Source organism: Bos taurus, chromosome 8 (genome assembly GCF_002263795.3).
Source record: "Bos taurus isolate L1 Dominette 01449 registration number 42190680 breed Hereford chromosome 8, ARS-UCD2.0, whole genome shotgun sequence".
NCBI lineage: Eukaryota > Metazoa > Chordata > Mammalia > Artiodactyla > Bovidae > Bos > Bos taurus.
Genome location: NC_037335.1, coordinates 24,912,113 through 24,929,240, shown reverse-complemented (window position 1 = coordinate 24,929,240; position 17,128 = coordinate 24,912,113). Strand labels below are relative to the sequence as shown.

Genomic DNA, 17,128 nt, shown 5'->3' with positions numbered 1-17,128 from the left:
TTTCATGGCTGCAGTCACCATCTGCAGTAATTTTGGAGCCCAAAAAAATAAAGTCTGACACTGTTCCCAGTGTTTCCCCATCTATTTGCCATGAAGTGATGGGATCAGATGCCATGATCTTCGTTTTCTGAAGAATGTTGAGCTTTAAGCCAACTTTTTCACTCTCCTCTTTCATCTTCATCAAGAGGCTTTTTAGTTCCTCTTCACTTTCTGCCATAAGGGTGGTATCATCTGCATATCTGAGGTTATTGATATTTCTCCCGGCAATCTTGATTCCAGCTTGTGCTTCTTCCAGCCCAGCATTTCTCATGATGTACTCTGCATATAAGTTAAATAAGCAGGGTGACAATACACAGCCTTGACATACTCCTTTTCCTATTTGGAACCAGTCTGTTGTTCCACATCCAGTTCTAACTGTTGCTTCCTGACCTGCATACAGATTTCTCAAGAGGCAGGTCAGGTGGTCTGGTATTCCCATCTCTTTCAGAATTTTCCAGTTTATTGTGATCCACACAGTCAAAGGCTTTGGCATAGTCAATAAAGCAGAAACAGATGTTTTTCTGGAACTCTCTTGCTTTTTCTGTGATCCAGCAGATGTTGGCAATTTGGTCTCTGGTTCCTCTGCCTTTTCTAAAACCAGCTATGTGGCAATGAAAAGTAGTGAATGCTGATATATTACAAAATGAATTAATTTTAAAATATTACAGAAGAAGTCAGACACTAGAGTATGATTGCATTTATATGAAACAATCAGAATAGGCAAATCTGTAGAGACAAAATTAGATTAGTGGTTGCCTAGGGCTGGAGGGAGTGGGAAGAGAAGAGAAGTAACTGCTAATAGGTAGATCTCTTTTGAAAGTGATAAAAATGTTCTAAAATTGGTGATGGTTGCACAACTCCATGAATTAAGGAGCAGTGGTGAAGTTGCATATTATCTTTGAGTTGAATGCCCGAAAATCATAGCATACAATGAAAATCAAATCTGTTCAGCAGTAGAAAAACTAGGATTAAAACCCATAGAGGGCTTCCCTTGGTGGCTCACTGGTAGAGAATCTGCCTGCCAATGCAGGAGACACAGGTTCAGTCCTTGGTCTGGGAAGATACCACATGCCACGGAACAGCGCAGCCTATGTGCCACAAATACTGAGCCTGTGCTCTCAAGCCCGGGAACAAAAACTACGGAGCCCGTGTGCTGCAACTGCTGAAGCCCGCGCACTCAAGAGCCTGTGCTCCATGACAAGAGAAGCCCGTGCACCTTAACTACGGAGTAGCCCATCCTCACTGCAACTGGAAGAAAGCCCAAGCAGCAGCAGAGACCCAGTACAGCCAAAAATAAACAGTTTTTAAAAAACGTAAACCCATAGCAGCCAGCATTTCCTCTTGTAACAGAGAACTTTGCTTTTCTTTGGTTCAACACAAAGGAAATATTACTAGTTACCTTTATTAAGGGGCTGGGTTGTATGCAAATTAAATAGCTTGCTTTATGACAGATGCTCAAAAGGAGGTTGACTGGGCAACTTTTGGATACACAGTTCCATCTCAGCTGATGTGGGTATAATAAAACTGTATGGCTGCTGGGGTTACCTCCAGTATTAAAGTTTAATACTGGAGCTTTTTCTGGGCCAAGCTTACATTGTTGATTTGGTGTATTTTTAATGTTAACTGTGATCCAGTTCAAATATGCCACTGAAGCACTTTTTATTTTTTTTTATTTTTAAACTTTACAATATTGTATTAGTTTTGCCAAACATCAAAATGAATCTGCCACAGGTATACCCGTGCTCCCCATCCTGACCCCTTCTCCCTCCTCCCTCCCCATACCCTCCCTCTGGGTCATCCCAGTGCACCAGCCCTAAGCATCCAGTATCGTGCATCGAACCTGGACTGGCGACTCGTTTCATACATGATATTATACATGTTTCAATGCCATTCTCCCAAATCTCCCCACTCTCTCCCTCTCCCACAGAGTCCATAAGACTGATCTATACATCAGTGTCTCTTTTGCTGTCTTATACACAGGGTTATTGTTACCATCTTTCTAAATTCCATATATATGCGTCAGTATACTGTATTGGTGTTTTTCTTTCTGGCTGGCTTCACTCTGTATAATAGGTTCCAGTTTCATCCACCTCATTAGAACTGATTCAAATGTATTCTTTTTAATGGCTGAGTAATACTCCATTGTGTATATGTACCACAGCTTTCTTATCCATTCATCTGCTGATGGGCATCTAGGTTGCTTCCATGTCCTGGCTATTATAAACAGTGCTGCGATGAACATTGGGGTACACGTGTCTCTTTCCCTTCTGGTTTCCTCAGTGTGTATGCCCAGCAGTGGGATTGCTGGATCATAAGGCAGTTCTATTTCCAGTTTTTTAAGGAATCTCCACACTGTTCTCCATAGTGGCTGTACTAGTTTGCATTCCCACCAACAGTGTAAGAGGGTTCCCTTTTCTCCACACCCTCTCCAGCATTTATTGCTTGTAGACTTTTGGATCGCAGCCATTCTGACTGGCGTGAAATGGTATCTCATAGTGGTTTTGATTTGCATTTCTCTGATGAGTGATGTTGAGCATCTTTTCATGTGTTTGTTAGCCATCTGTATGTCTTCTTTGGAGAAATGTCTATTTAGTTCTTTGGCCCATTTTTTGATTGGGTCATTTATTTTTCTGGAGTTGAGCTGTAGGAGTTGCTTGTATATTTTTGAGATTAGTTGTTTGTCAATTGCTTCATTTGCTATTATTTTCTCCCATTCTGAAGGCTGTCTTTTCACCTTGCTGATAGTTTCCTTTGTTGTGCAGAAGCTTTTAAGTTTAATTAGGTCCCATTTGTTTATTTTTGCTTTTATTTCCAATATTCTGGGAGGTGGGTCATAGAGGATCCTGCTGTGATGTATGTTGGAGAGTGTTTTGCCTATGTTCTCCTCTAGGAGTTTTATAGTTTCTGGTCTTATGTTGAGATCTTTAATCCATTTTGAGTTTATTTTTGTGTATGGTGTTAGAAAGTGTTCTAGTTTCATTATTTTATAATACATGAAATTGGTGTAAGTATTTTTTCTTAGTAATTCAGGAATTACTCTTGTATCAGTTAGGATTACACTCTACTGTATTTAGTAGAAAATGACAGAATCTTAAACAGGTAAAGATTATTCTCTCACATGAAGAATTTATGTAGACACTCCAGGACTGGTACGCAACTCCTCTGTCATCAGGGGCCTACTCCTTATGCTTTGTCTGCTTTTCCATCTGTAAAGATCCATGGTCATAGGATGGCTGCTGGAGTACAAGCTATCGCATCCCAGCCTCAAGCACAAAGCCCTTAAGTTCACGAAAAGGAAAAAGGGACAGGCCTCTCCTATCTGAAGAAAGCAAGAAAAATATTTTTTATTTGGTTACATTGCAGCATAATTGTGAAGGTGAAAAGAAATAACTTCTTAAATACATTGAATAAGTGTATTCTTTATTATTGTGTTCATATCATTAGATTCTGAAAAGAAATCGTCTCTCCTGTCAGAGGAACAACAAGCAACAAGCACTTTAGTAGAAATCATCAGGCAGAGTATTCAACATAATGATGTTCTTAAACCCATCAACCTACTTGCACAACAAATGAAGGGAGATGTGAAAAGACAAAGGTAATAATTCAGTATTTTTTAGTTGATGTCACTGGAAATAATTTCATGATTTTTTAAAAAAATTACTTTCAAAACTATCTGCAGTTGTAAAAGAAACACATAACTCATTGTGGAACATCTGATTCTTTTTTAAAGTGCTGCCCAAGTGTATACATTCATACTTCAGCACAAACATAATAAAAATGTCTGAGGAATAGATTAAATTTTAGTAGGTGATGCATTCATGTCTAAAATATATTCAGTCTTGGGGAAACACTACTTCTATTCACTGGAAGCCTATAAATATGTTTAATATCAATGTTAAACATATCTACTGCTTGTTCAGGCCATGTCACACAGTTTATCTTGTGGGATGTAAAAAAATACATGAGTAGAAACAACTTAAGAAAATGATGGAAGCAATGAATCACAAAGGATATGGAGCTATCCTGATCCTCTTACTATTTATTATCTGCTAACTTATTTGGATCAGTACTCAACCCAGTCTCAGCCTAAGTGAATTTTGTGGTAAGCTTCAGCAAAGGGGACATAGTATCTTCTATCAACAGAAACAGTGTTTCCAGGTGCTCTTCAAGTTTGTAGTCATGGCAGCTTTGAAGACAGTCTCAGAAGTAACAGGACAAGAACTCATGATAGAAATCAATAAATCCTTTTATAATTTTAGCAGTTGATATGGAGATTATCTCCTTCACAGGCTAAAGAGTAGCCAGTTACAAGCATCTGATTTAAGGGCAGGGAAAGAATATGAGAAATTATATAGCTTGAAGCTTTTAAAGAAAGCTGCATGGAGCATTATCAGAATCAGCATTACAAATTTTTTTTTCTGTGTAAATAAATACTCAGAAGTCAGTTCCTAAATTCCCCTTTTTTAACAGCTGAGCCATGAATTTGATTTTTAAGGTTTCATTTGTCTTGCTTTTCTGTTCGCAAATCAGATAAAGGTGATTTTTCATTTACTGTTGGGTTAAATTACTAGTAAGACACCACACAACCTGTTTGTGTCTAAGGGTTTAGACCCCTAACTTACTTAGAAATTAATTTCTTTGTCATGTAGCAAAAAATTGCTTTTCTAAGTATGAATTAGAAATTAGAATTGAAAGTTATCTATTGCATTACTAAATATCAATAACTTTAAGTTAAAATAAGCCATTTTTGTTTTGAACATGAAGCTTTATGCCCATTAACTTAAACTTTTTAATTTGAAATAGAAGTTTGCAGGAAATGGCAAAGAAAGTATCTGTGGACTCTTTACCCAGCTTTTCCCAAAGGTGACACCTAACAACTGTAATGTAGTCAAACTGTGACACTGACATGAATGAATACAGAGCCTAATCTTTTTTTAAAGTATAGTTGATTTACAGTGCTGTTAGTTTCAGGTGTTTTTTTCACCATTTAAAAAATCTTAGCATATTTTTTATGCTCTTTGCCCATTCACTTCAAATATTTTGTTTTATAGGAGTTTATACAGAGAAATCCTCTTCTTATCATTAGTATCTCTTGGAAGAGAGAATATTGATATTGGTAAGTTGGTCAAATGTGGATTACTAAAGGTGGTTTAGTCTTATTCTCATAATTTAAAAAATTCTAACTGGTATGGGTAAATACTCCATTTGCCTTTTAAAAGATTTCTAGCTTTAAATGTGCAATTTATGTATATAAAATGATTTGACTACCACTTTTAAATGCATAGCTTTCATCTTATTAACAAATTCCAACTACATTTTTGAAAATATCTTTCAGAGGCTTTTGACAATGAGTATGGACTTGCATACAACAGTCTGTCTCCAGATATTCTTGAAAAGTTGCAGAAAATTGATGCTCCACCAAGTATCAGTGTGGAATGGTGCAGGAAGTGTTTTGGAATGCTTCTCATTTAAATATAACAGATTGTCTAGACTTTTAACACAGTGCTGGGGGAATAGACTCAATCTGGAGACATTCAAGGTTTTTTCATAATACAAATTGGAGAAAACAGAAATGAACTTAGTCTTGGGACAGTATTTATGATGAAATCGTACTGAATCATCTCAGTGTAAAAATGCCATTAAAATGCCCCAAGGTTTATTGAAGATTTATAATTTCTGAGCTGTTTATATCTGCTGAAAATTGGTATCACATTTTTCAGTATTTCTAGTAGTTTGATAATGGAAAACCACTCTTGGCATTTTGTTTGTTTGAAGCTGTTGAGTTTGGGGGAGCGGCAAATTAACGTAAACTTGCCTAACCCCCAAAGAAATGAAATCTCAATTATAACAGCAACTGTTTGTGTATTGTGTATATATGTGTGGCTGTGTAGGTATCTATTCAGCCATATTATATTTATTAAAATTCTTAAATTGCATGTTGCAATAGTTTTTTGAAAGGGGTTTCCAACTATTAAAATGACTACTACTAAACTCATATGTAGTCATTTAAGTTCATAATTACCTGAAAGTCTGATGAAAACTGCCATGCCTTTGACTTCAAAATTAATATATTATTTTTACCCTTCATGCTATATATTAGCTCCCTTAACGGGTTATATTTCAAATATAACCAGTTCCTTCATCCTCTTCCCAGTACCATGTTAATTTGCAACAGCTTTAAAATGGAATAAATGAGCCAAATAGTTTAAATGAAATTAGATCAGCATCATAATTTACAAAATTAAAATTCTTGTGTATGTCTTTGGGTCTGAAATTGTTCAGGCACATAAATTGTTGCTATTGTTCACTTTTAAAAACCTGTGGAATAACTTGCACTGCAGAATTCTATTCTTGTATATTTAGATTGTATGCTTATTTGTGCATTTGTAAATATGGTTTTTTAGGATGAATCAATTAAGTCTTAAAACATTAAAGCTTATTAAGCTTGTTGCTTGTAGGTTTAAGAAAATCACGACCTCACACGCCTCACTGACATTCATGCCTTTCATTAAACCATCCCTTAAGAAGATAGTAAATTTGTCTTCCTTACCTTTGCATGCATGGTTTGAAAAACCAATGATTGTGTGTGCTTCCTTTTACAGTAATTATGCAGATGACTGAATCACAGTTGATAACTATTTCCAGATGGTACAGTTAACATCACACAGTTACTATACCAATCTTCCAAGATTTCAGGGTTATTAAGACCTATGCAGAATCCTTGTTTCAATTAATGGTTAAAGTGCTGAGTGAAAGAACTTTAGAATTCTCATTGCCTTAAAAATGGATCTTTTGCACTGTCTCAGAGTATATATTTTTTGCAACTTAAAACTTGGTACTAGTTTTAATACTTTTAACACTGCCCCAACAGAAAGTTTGGAATTACCTTGCATGTAAAAAAAAATTGAGGTTGAATAAAGTGAAAACTTCACAAGTTTGCTGTTCTCGTCTCTTACATTTTTAAGGCTCCTGAAATGTGCACAGTAATTCAAGTTCTTGTGGTCTTCAGAATTCCAGTATTGTCTGTTTTCCCACTTTTCTGTGGTTTTCAATAATTTGAACTAAATTACTCAACAAAGCACTTCCCACTAAAAATTACTGATGATGTATTCCTAAATCTTACACATTTAGGAATATTATGAATTTTACAGTAACTATTAATCTAAAAAACATTCATTATAAAGCTTGGCCTATTTAGAAATAAGACTGATTTGTATTGAAGTTGCTTAAAGGCCTTTTCTAGCACCTACCACTGGGCAATAGAAATTTATAACAAAGACAAAACATCAAATTATTGAGACTTAAATCTAATTAACTTCTGAAAACCCATCTTTCAAAATATGCCAGGTTAGCATTTCCTTACTCTGGTTTTAGATTAACTGCATCAGCTGCATTTTATACATTGATTATAGCAACCTGCATTTTGCAATGTTAAAGTTTTAAATCTACCAGATTTCATGAGCTAGAACGGTCGAGGCCCACCTCATTTATCCACGTTAGGGACTGTACTCCTTGAAATCATAGTGGTTCTCGTGTTTTATGCATTAGAATCAACCAGCTACTGGGTTAGAAGTCTGGATTTATACCAGACCTGCCTGCCTTTTGGCCTGTTACCCTTTAAGACTCTAACTTCTCTGTCAATTGCCAACTGAAGTTTTATAACTCTTAAGAGCTAATGGTCCTAAAAAAATAAATAAATAAATTAAAAAAAAAAAAAAAGAGCTAATGGTCCTATACAGCAGAAATTAACACTGTAAATCACCTCACTCCAATTTAAAAAAGACCTGTGGATCCCCTCTATGAATCTTGCCTCAAACTTCCCAATCATCATCCACTTTTTAGCCAGATCCTTGGGTAATTCTTCTGCACACTCTTAACTGAAGCACTTCAGTCTCTATCTGCATGCCAAAGCCACTTGAAAATTTTACTCACCTGTGTTAATACGTAATTTCCGAAAAGAAGTACCTTTTAAAGCCTAACGTACCTTCTTTCAAGACCCTCTCGTCTGTTAAGGGTTTGAATAAAGGTTCTAACTGCAGTTACTATAGAAAGCAGACATGATACATACAGAAAAAAAATTCACTTTTGGGAATTCCCTGGTGGTCCAGTGGTTAGGAGTATGCTCTGAATGCCACAGGTCTGGGTTCAGTCCCTAACCAGGAGCTAAGATCCTACATCCCATAAACCACACAGTACAAGGTATACTTTCTGTGCACATCCTTCATAGATGCAAGAGTGTCTAAAAACAGGTACAGTCAAGTCCCTTGGAGAGTGTGAAATGTAATAAAAATGTAAATTCACCTGAGTTGAAAAGGTTTCTGTTAATGTATTAAATCTGCACTGTTTTTAAAAGCTTTGTAAAAACTATTCTAAAAATGGTATCCATTAACTGTGTTTGTCACAAGTTACTCTTTTTAACATATAACAATGTCCATCTTCACAAAGGCACTTTTCATATATCGTGTAGAAACTACATTCCTTAAAATAAAGTCTGTCAAAGATTAATAGTCCTAAGTCATTTATTTCCCCCATTCTGTCCCATGCCTTGCTGAAAAGTCAATCAATCAATGTAAGAATTCTGAGACACCCACTACTCTGTTCTGGCCATTTCTTCCACTATCATATATAGTCTGTTTCCGAATATGAAGGACTATCACTTTCAAGTATCTCTTGCAGACCTATTCCACTGCTGGATTATACAGTACCTCCTTTTTCATGTTTGCAGACCTTCATTTATCTATTTGATCATCAATTAAAAGTCAAGAAGGGAGAGCTGATGTCTGATCTTATTTATTTGTTACTCTTAGAACATCTCATTTTTGACTGGACTCAGACTTAGAAGTAGAAGCTCTCAGAGAGGACAGCCTCCGTCTCTTGGCAATCTGTTCCTGCCGTTTTTCTTTGGCCTCCTGAACAAAACAAAACAAAACACAAAGTGCAGTTAAAGCTTATCTGGATTAAAAAATGCAAATCCCATAACTCCTTTTTCCCACTGAGATTTACCTTCATTCTCTTGGCCAAAAGTTTAGCATATTCTGCAGCCTCTTCTTTATTTTTCTTAGTACGCTGTTTCTTCAGAGCAATACGCCGGCGTTTGTGCTGCAGAACTCGTGGAGTCACGAGACGCTGAATCTTGGGTGCTTTAGTCCTAGGTTTCTTACCTAAAAATTTAGATGACTCAATTACTTCCATACCCTTGCTCAATAGAACCCACATTTATATTTTTAAAACATCAGAGATTCAAACTTAGTAGCACATTTAATCCTAATGGCTCACTAAATACCAACAGTTTGGATATCAAGTTCAAGGTCATACATAAATTTATGTTACTTAGCTGAAAAGATGGATGTCCTATCTTAATTTTTACTACTCACTTTGATATCCCTTCCATAATTACATTGTCTTAGTAGGATATTATGTATCTATACCATAAGACATGTGAACATTACTTTAAAACAGTATTTAATTTGTTATGAAAACTAAGTAAAGCATTAGCTGCGTCACTGTCTCACCCACCATGCTTTGAATTCCAAATTGGTTTTCAAATTTCTATTTTCCAAGATAGGAAGGACCTGCTTATCTGCTTATGAGGAGTAAAACCATCAACATTCATTAAATTTTTTTTGCTGTGCTGTGCTGCTTGTAGGAGCTTAGTTCCCCAACCAGGATTTGCACCTGGGCCACCACAGTAAAAGCAAAGTCCTAACCACTGGACCACCAGCAAATTCCTAGGAGTATCTTCATTGAGCCTGTCTGGATTATAAATCTGCTTCACAGCAGGAGTCTTTTCAGATGTAATGGTTTTAGTTTGTGGACCCCTGTGAGAGCAATAAACACTCCATATAAATAGTCTAAGACTAAATGATCAATAAAGGAATTATAAAGAAACAAAAACCATCTTATAAATACTATGAGCTAGCACTTACTAATGTTATTTCCAGGGATGCAACTACAATTACTTTTTAAAGTGTATGATCTTCATGAGGATAATTGTGTATTTATACCATATCTTCAGCACTTAATAGAACCTGGCACAGAAAAGGTTTCCAAATATTTGGAATGAGTGACCAATAAGCACTCACCACATGCCAGGTATTAATTAGCTTATTTAAGCCCACAGTCCTGGAAACCAATACCCCAATTTTTTCCGATTTGTCAGGAAAACTCAACCTGAAACTAACATGTTATTTATGATGATGTGTTATGTTGACTAATAAACAATATACCTGCTTAAAATATAAAACACCAAGTTTTCTTGAAAAAACTAAAAACTGAGTTCCCATATGATCCAACAATCTCACTCCAAGACATGACTGTAATTCAGAAAGATACATGCTCCCCTATGTCCGTAGCAGCACTATTCATAATAGCCAAGACAGGAAAACAACCTCAATGTCCAGCAACAGATGAATGGATGTCATGGATATATACAGTGGAATACTAAACTACAAAAAACGACAGTGTCATTTAACCTAGAGATGATCACACTGAGTGAAGCCACAGTTAAGACAAATACCGTATCACTTACATGTGGATTCCAAAATACAACACAAACTTTACAAAACAGACTCACTGACAGAACAGACTTGTGGTTGCCAAGGGAGGTTGGGTGTGGAGGGATGGATTTGGAGTTAGGGATTCTCAGATGCAAATTATTACACATGGAATAAAGGCCTACTCATATCATAGCACAGCGAACTACATTCAATAACCTGAGATAAATCATAACAGAAAAGATTTTACATATAACTGAATCACTTTGCTGTACAACAAAATTAACTTTAATAAAACATTTTTATAGTAAGTCAACTATACTTCAACATAACAATTATATATATAATATGTTCCCTGGTATTTTGAACGGTTTTCTAATTTGCAAAACTATCGCTATCCACATTCAGAAGTTAAAGCAACTTACGTTAATGAAAGCATCAACTTTATCAACTTTGGTAAACAAAAAATTAAAACCACTGATACGTTAAGAAAGCAAGTGTGTGGGCATGAGAGCATATTCAGTCACAATTCCAGACTTTTCTCTTAACCCCAAAGCAATGAACTGACAGGTTATCTTTGAAAGAACTCATACAATGACTCAAAAGCAAATTTTCAAGAAAAATTCTAACACTATAGGGCACTGGTTATAATGAGTATTAATTCCAATTGCATACCTTGACCCTTTTCCACACTAATTTCCTAAAAATGCATATTCTAGGTAAATAGTAGGCAGAGATTGGCTTCCAACATGCATAAAGAATGGTACAACCAATGAAATTAAGCAAGCTCTATATTGCATAATCCCTCATACCGTCTTTGTTTAGGGGCTTTCGCACAACATATTGGCGGACATCATCTTCTTTAGAGAGATTGAAAAGTTTGCGGATTCTGCTGGCTCTTTTGGGACCCAGGCGACGAGGCACTGTAGTATCAGTGAGTCCAGGAATATCCTTTTCCCCTAAAAGAAAAAAGTGAACAGATGTTTTTAATTCAACAACTTCCTTACAAACAAGAACCCTAAACTGTTCAGGCATTGCCAAAGCGAGGTCCACTTTCAAAGATAATCAGCTTTAAGTCAGTGTTGACAAAAATAAAACTCCAGAATAAAAGGCTCACCTTTTTTCACGATGACCAAATTGAGAACACTCAGATTGGCATCCACAATGCAACCCCGTACAGATTTGCGCTTTCTCTCTCCAGTCCTCCTTGGTCTGTAACAGGAATGCCCCTTACTCAGTAGCAGGCGAACTCTGCCATGGGTCAAGACACCCTGCTTCATGGGGAAACCCTGCTTATCGTTCCCGCCACTGATTCGGACCACATAACCCTGCAGGAGAACACGATGACAAGTTAAAGACAAAGCATTGTGGCCTCTGAGAAGTACACCCTTAAGTCTACTTAGTACCGTTCATTAGGACCGATTTGACACTTTAAATAGTTTTCTCTGGTCACTAAATTTGTCTGTACTTCCAGTTTCCCAAGTTAGATTAGCAAAATCCTTTCGACCAAGTCATATTTCTAGTCTTTATTTTACCGGAGTTGTTAACTCTTGGGGTAGAAACAGTATGTTATGAAACCTAAGTATCAAGGAACCACAAATCAGAAACAACCTTCTTGGCACTTTTGAAGATCCCTTTGGAGACCTTTAGCTTGCAGGTCAAGAACAATATATTTTTCATTTGATCTACGTAAACATAACCCTGCCAAGTGATAGAGCCACCTTATAAAGTGACATTTGGAACTAACCTAAGGTTGGGAAACAACCCGAGTGTGAACCCCATTACATTTACCAATTACCAATAGCGTTTACCACCTCTCTTAAATAGAGCTAACAATTCAACGCGACAGTTCAACTTTTACCTTCCATTCTTCACCCAGAGCGTCAGCAGCAACTTCTGTGGCCATACGCTTCTCGTAGAAGGTACGAAGTTTTCGTTCATCGTCCACTTCAATGAGCTTCTGGCAGCCAGTGGCCGGGAAAGAGATGTTCAGCTAAAAATTATAAACGAGGGGGAAAAGAACTTCATGAAAATAGCAGAACCACTAGAAAAGTTATTCCATAGCAAAAAGCCTTTCCTGTCACCCGCACACAACAGAAAATTATTCACTAAAGGACACGTGCAAGGCGCCACAAACACTGCACTAAAAATAGGACCTATCTTGCAAGGCTTGCGGAATGCCGCCACGGAGAATTACGGTCCACAGCCGTTCACTCTCTCAGATCAAGGAGTCTGACCTACGTGCCGTCAGCTCGGCCGCCTCTATCCTGCCTGAGGGTCAAGTCGCCACCATGGCGCTCCCAGACCGGCGTAGCTCCAGCTGCAATCGCTCGCCATCCGCTCTCCCACGGAGCTCCGGCCCCAGAAGAGCGATCCTTCTCCTGCCTCAGACTCTTCTCCATCCAGGGCTAGGATTTTCGAGCGCAACGACACATCGTAGGGCTTGCTCCACGTTCCACAAGCCTACCCGGACACCCGCCACCAGTTCCTACCTTCATTCTGAAGCGGCCGACAGCCTCCGAGGCGCCACGAAAAAGAGACCCAACTTCCGCTTAGCCCAGGTCACATAGGCTCTTCCAGTTCTCGCGAGATGTGTAGACGCCTGGTATAGTGGAAGTGAGTATTGGTAGGCAGTACTTCCGGGGTGGGGTTAATCAGCGGTTGGGAGATAAGAGTCGGTAGGCGGTGCGTACGAGGCGGCACAGGTTTAGTACGGAAGACTAGTTTTTCTACTGCTTGTTCTTTCCCGTATGATTCTGGGTTAGGAAGCAGTTCTGCTCGGTCCCGGACACTGCTTCTGATGATACCAAGGAAGGAGGCGGGATCGGAGTTCTACTATCCTGCGCTCTCCTGTACCTCAGGCTCCATCCGAAGATTTCCAGTTTAGGAGCGTGCCCTGCCCTGGTTCCGGTCTTGAAAGATTGTGGTTTGATTTTTCTTAAATACTTGATCATCCACGTCCTTTAACCGCTTTGCAGTCATCGTTCTGTCACGTGCGTGAGTGCTAAGTTCCTTGGGTCGAGTCCGACTCTTGGGACCCCATGGAATGAAGCCCTCCAGGCTCCTCTGTCCATGTGATTCTTCAGGCAAGAATACTGGAGTGGGTTGCCATGCCCTCCCCCAGATAATCTCCCGACCCAGGGATGGAACCCGCGTCCCTTCTGTCTCCTGGATTGGCATGCGGGTTCTTTACCACTATCGCCACCTGCAGTTCTATCACAGAATGATGCATTCAGCCAGCGTTTCTTGGAAGCCAGTTAACCATAGTTTACTCTTAGTCCCGGTGTAGAGCCTCTCTGCTTTCTGCCTTTTTTCTGCGATCTTTTTAAAACGCAAAGTTCTGTCACTCCATTGTTGGAGATGCACAATTTATTTCCCACTACAATTAAATACTTTCCAAATTTCTAAACCTACTTTCATATATTTTTCACAGTCAAAAACTCAGCTTTTGCCATTTGTTAATGCCATGCAAGGCTTTCAGCTTACATGTCCCTCTTAAGAGAAGCCTTTCCTGACCACACAACCGGAAATTGTATTCCTCTCTAGTGTAGCACTATTTTCCTTTATCAGTTCAGTTCAGTCGCTCAGTCGTGTCCGACTCTTTGCGACCCCATGAATCGCAGCACACCAGGCCTCCCTGTCCATCACCAACTCCTGGAGTTCACTCAGACTCACGTCCATCAAGTCAGTGATGCCATCCAGCCATCTCATCCTCTATCGTCCCCTTCTCCTCCTGCCCCCAATCCCTCCCAGCATCAGAATCTTTTCCAATGAGTCAACTCTTCGCATGAGGTGGCCAAAGTACTGGAGTTTCAGCTTTAGCATCATTCCTTCCAAAGAACACCAGGGCTGATCTCCTTCAGAATGGACTGATTGGATCTCCTTGCAGTCCAAGGGACTCTCAAGAGTCTTCTCCAACACCACAGTTCAGAAGCATCAGTTCTTCGGCGCTCAGGCTTCTTCACAGTCCAACTCTCACATCCATACATGACCACAGGAAAAACCATAGCCTTGACTAGACGAACCTTTGTTGGCAAAGTAATGTCTCTGCTTTTGAATATGCTGTCTAGGTTGGTCATAACTTTTCTTCCAAGGAGTAAGCGTCTTTTAATTTCATGGCTGCAGTCACCATCTGCAGTGATTTTGGAGCCCAAAAAAAATAAAGTCTGACACTGTTTCCACTGTTTCCCCATCTATTTCCCATGAAGTGATGGGACCAGATGCCATGATCTTTGTTTTCTGAATGTTGAGCTTTAAGCCAACTTTTTCATTCTCCACTTTCACTTTCATCAAGAGGCTTTTGAGTTCCTATTCACTTTCTGCCATACGGGTGGTGTCATCTGCATATCTGAGGCTATTGATATTTCTCCCGGCAATCCTGATTCCAGCTTGTGCTTCTTTCAGTTCAGCGTTTCTCATGATGTACTCTGCATATAAGTTAAATAAGCAGGGTGACAATATACAGCCTTGATGTACTCCTTTCCCAATTTGGAACCAGTTTGTTGTTCCATGTCCAGGTCTAACTGTTGCTTCCTGACCTGCATACAAATTTCTCAAGAGGCAGATCAAGTGGTCTGGTATTCCCATCTCTTTCAGAATTTTCCACAGATTATTGTGATCCACACAGTCAAAGGCTTTGGCATAGTCAATAAAGCAGAAATAGATGTTTTTCTGGAACTCTCTTGCTTCTTCCATGACCCAGTGGATGTTGGCAATTTGATCTCTGGTTCCTGTGCCTTTTCTAAAACCAGCTTGAACATCAGGAAGTTCACGGTTCACGTATTGCTGAAGCCTGGCTTGGAGAATTTTGAGCATTACTTTGCTAGCGTGTGAGATGAGTGCAATTGTGCGGTAGTTTGCACATTCTTTGGCATTGCCTTTCTTTGGGATTGGAATGAAAACTGACCTTTTCCAGTCCTATGGCCACTGCTGAGTTTTCCAAATTTGCTGTCATATTGAGATCAGCACTTTCACAGCATCATCTTTCAGGATTTGAAATAGCTCAACTGGAATTCCAGTTATAATTTTCCTTTATAGTACTATTTAATCATGATACATAAATGGTCTGCTTATGGTCTGTCTGCATACTAGATGGTAAATTAGGCTAGGTCTCATAACTTCACTAAGGTATACTCAGGAAGCAGTAAAATGCATGGCTCTTAATAAGTAAGGCTCAGTAATATGTGATCATAACCCTAGTTTTGATATGTATTAGTCTTTCAGAGTGTGGTAGTATGGAGCCAGCCAGCAGAGGAAGAATGAGTTGAGTGTATTACAGTAAATCTTGAATCAGCAATGATTCAGCTCTTAATAGAACAGAAAGATGCAGGGAAAATACGGTGCATTTGATAGTCCTCCAGAACATTGTTGGGAGAATGAAAATCCAGGTGATCTAACTTTGAAACCCACAGTACCCTGAAGAATGGAACACTTACTATCTATTACGTATTTACTCCATAGTTTTTCCTCAAGAAAAAAACCCCTACGTTTAAAATAAATTTTTACTTTCCAAGATTATCACATCCATCTTCTGCTTCGGTATCACAAAGTTTTGAGTTTAGGCCTGCTTCACATTCAAACTTGAAAGATTGTGCTAAACCCTATTTGTGTGGTAAGTCGCTTCAGTTGTGTCTGACTCTTTGCGACCTTGTGGACTGTAGCCCACCAGGCTCCTCTGTCCATGGGATTCTCCAGGCAAAAATACTGGAGTGGATTATCATGGCCTCCTCCAGGAGATCTTCCTGACCCAGGGATCAAACCCATGACTCTTATATCTCCTGCATTGGCAGTTAGGTTCTTTACCACTAGCGCCATCTGGGAGGCCCAAATCCTGTGTAATAAGTAAGTGTTAGTCGCTCAGTCGTGCCCAACTCTTTGCGACCCCATGCACTGCCGCCCACCAGGCTCCTATGTCCATGAGATTTTCCAAGCAAGAATACTGGAGTGGTTGCCATTTCTTTCTCCAGAGGATCTTCCCTGACCCAGGAATCGAACCCAGGTCTCCTGCACTGCAGGCAGATTCTTAACCAACTGAGCTACAAGGGAAGATATTAGTGTAGAAAGTGTGGCCAAATGATGTATTTAAATTCAGTATATGTAATTTTTGTTATTAAGGTGAAATTGACGTAGCATAAAACCATTCATTTTTATGTGAACAATTAATTCAGTGGCATTTAGCACTCACAGTGTTGTTTGGTCAGCACCTCTATTGGTGCCAAGACAGTTTCATCACCCCAAAAGGAAACCTTATATCCATTAAGCAATTGCTCCCCATTCCCCTCTTCCACCAGCCCCTAGTAGCCACAATCTGTGCACTGTCTATATGAATTTACTTAATCTATATATTTCATATAAATGAAATTATACAGTATGTGATCTCTGTATCTGCCTTCAAATTTTTTTTACATTCATCCACATTGTAGTGCGTATCTGTTTTTTAATTCCTTTTAATGACTGAATAATATCACTTTGTACATGTAGGTCGCAGTTTGTTTATCCATTCATCCACCAATAGACATTTGGGCTGTTTCCAACTTTTTTTTTAAAGTTTATTTTTGGCTGCACTGGGTCTTCATTGCTGTGCTTTCTCCAGTTGT

The 17,128-nt window shown here is 38.7% G+C and overlaps 2 protein-coding genes across 4 annotated transcripts in view; one reads left to right on the top strand and one right to left on the bottom strand.

Annotated features, from left to right (window-relative positions):
* Window positions 1–8,544, top strand: part of DENND4C (DENN domain containing 4C) — a 119,315-nt gene extending 110,771 nt beyond the window's left edge. For all 3 annotated transcript variants that reach the window (XM_002689565.7, XM_005209911.5, XM_059889382.1), the window contains 3 exons: window positions 3,484–3,634; window positions 5,091–5,155; window positions 5,375–8,544. In XM_002689565.7, the coding sequence (XP_002689611.3) occupies window positions 3,484–3,634; window positions 5,091–5,155; window positions 5,375–5,511 (353 nt within the window). In that variant the 3' untranslated portion in view covers window positions 5,512–8,544. The remainder of the gene's footprint in view (window positions 1–3,483; window positions 3,635–5,090; window positions 5,156–5,374) is intronic.
* Window positions 8,541–13,117, bottom strand: RPS6 (ribosomal protein S6). Its single transcript, NM_001015548.2, has 6 exons — window positions 13,025–13,117; window positions 12,394–12,525; window positions 11,650–11,860; window positions 11,345–11,491; window positions 9,043–9,200; window positions 8,541–8,948 (listed from the first exon to the last, which is right to left on the bottom strand). The coding sequence occupies exons 1-6, from the start codon at window positions 13,028–13,030 to the stop codon at window positions 8,853–8,855; spliced, it is 750 nt and encodes a 249-aa protein (NP_001015548.1). The 5' UTR covers window positions 13,031–13,117; the 3' UTR covers window positions 8,541–8,852.
* Between the last annotated feature and the right edge of the window lie 4,011 nt (window positions 13,118–17,128).

Bases quoted from the DNA above. Each gene is read 5' to 3' on its own strand.
- RPS6 (NM_001015548.2), bottom strand. The intron at 11,861-12,393 runs GTAAAAGTTGAA...GTTCTCCTGCAG, and splicing joins CTCTGGGTGAAGAATGGAAG to GGTTATGTGGTCCGAATCAG. The intron at 11,492-11,649 runs GTGAGCCTTTTA...TTTTTCTTTTAG, and splicing joins TTTGGTCATCGTGAAAAAAG to GGGAAAAGGATATTCCTGGA.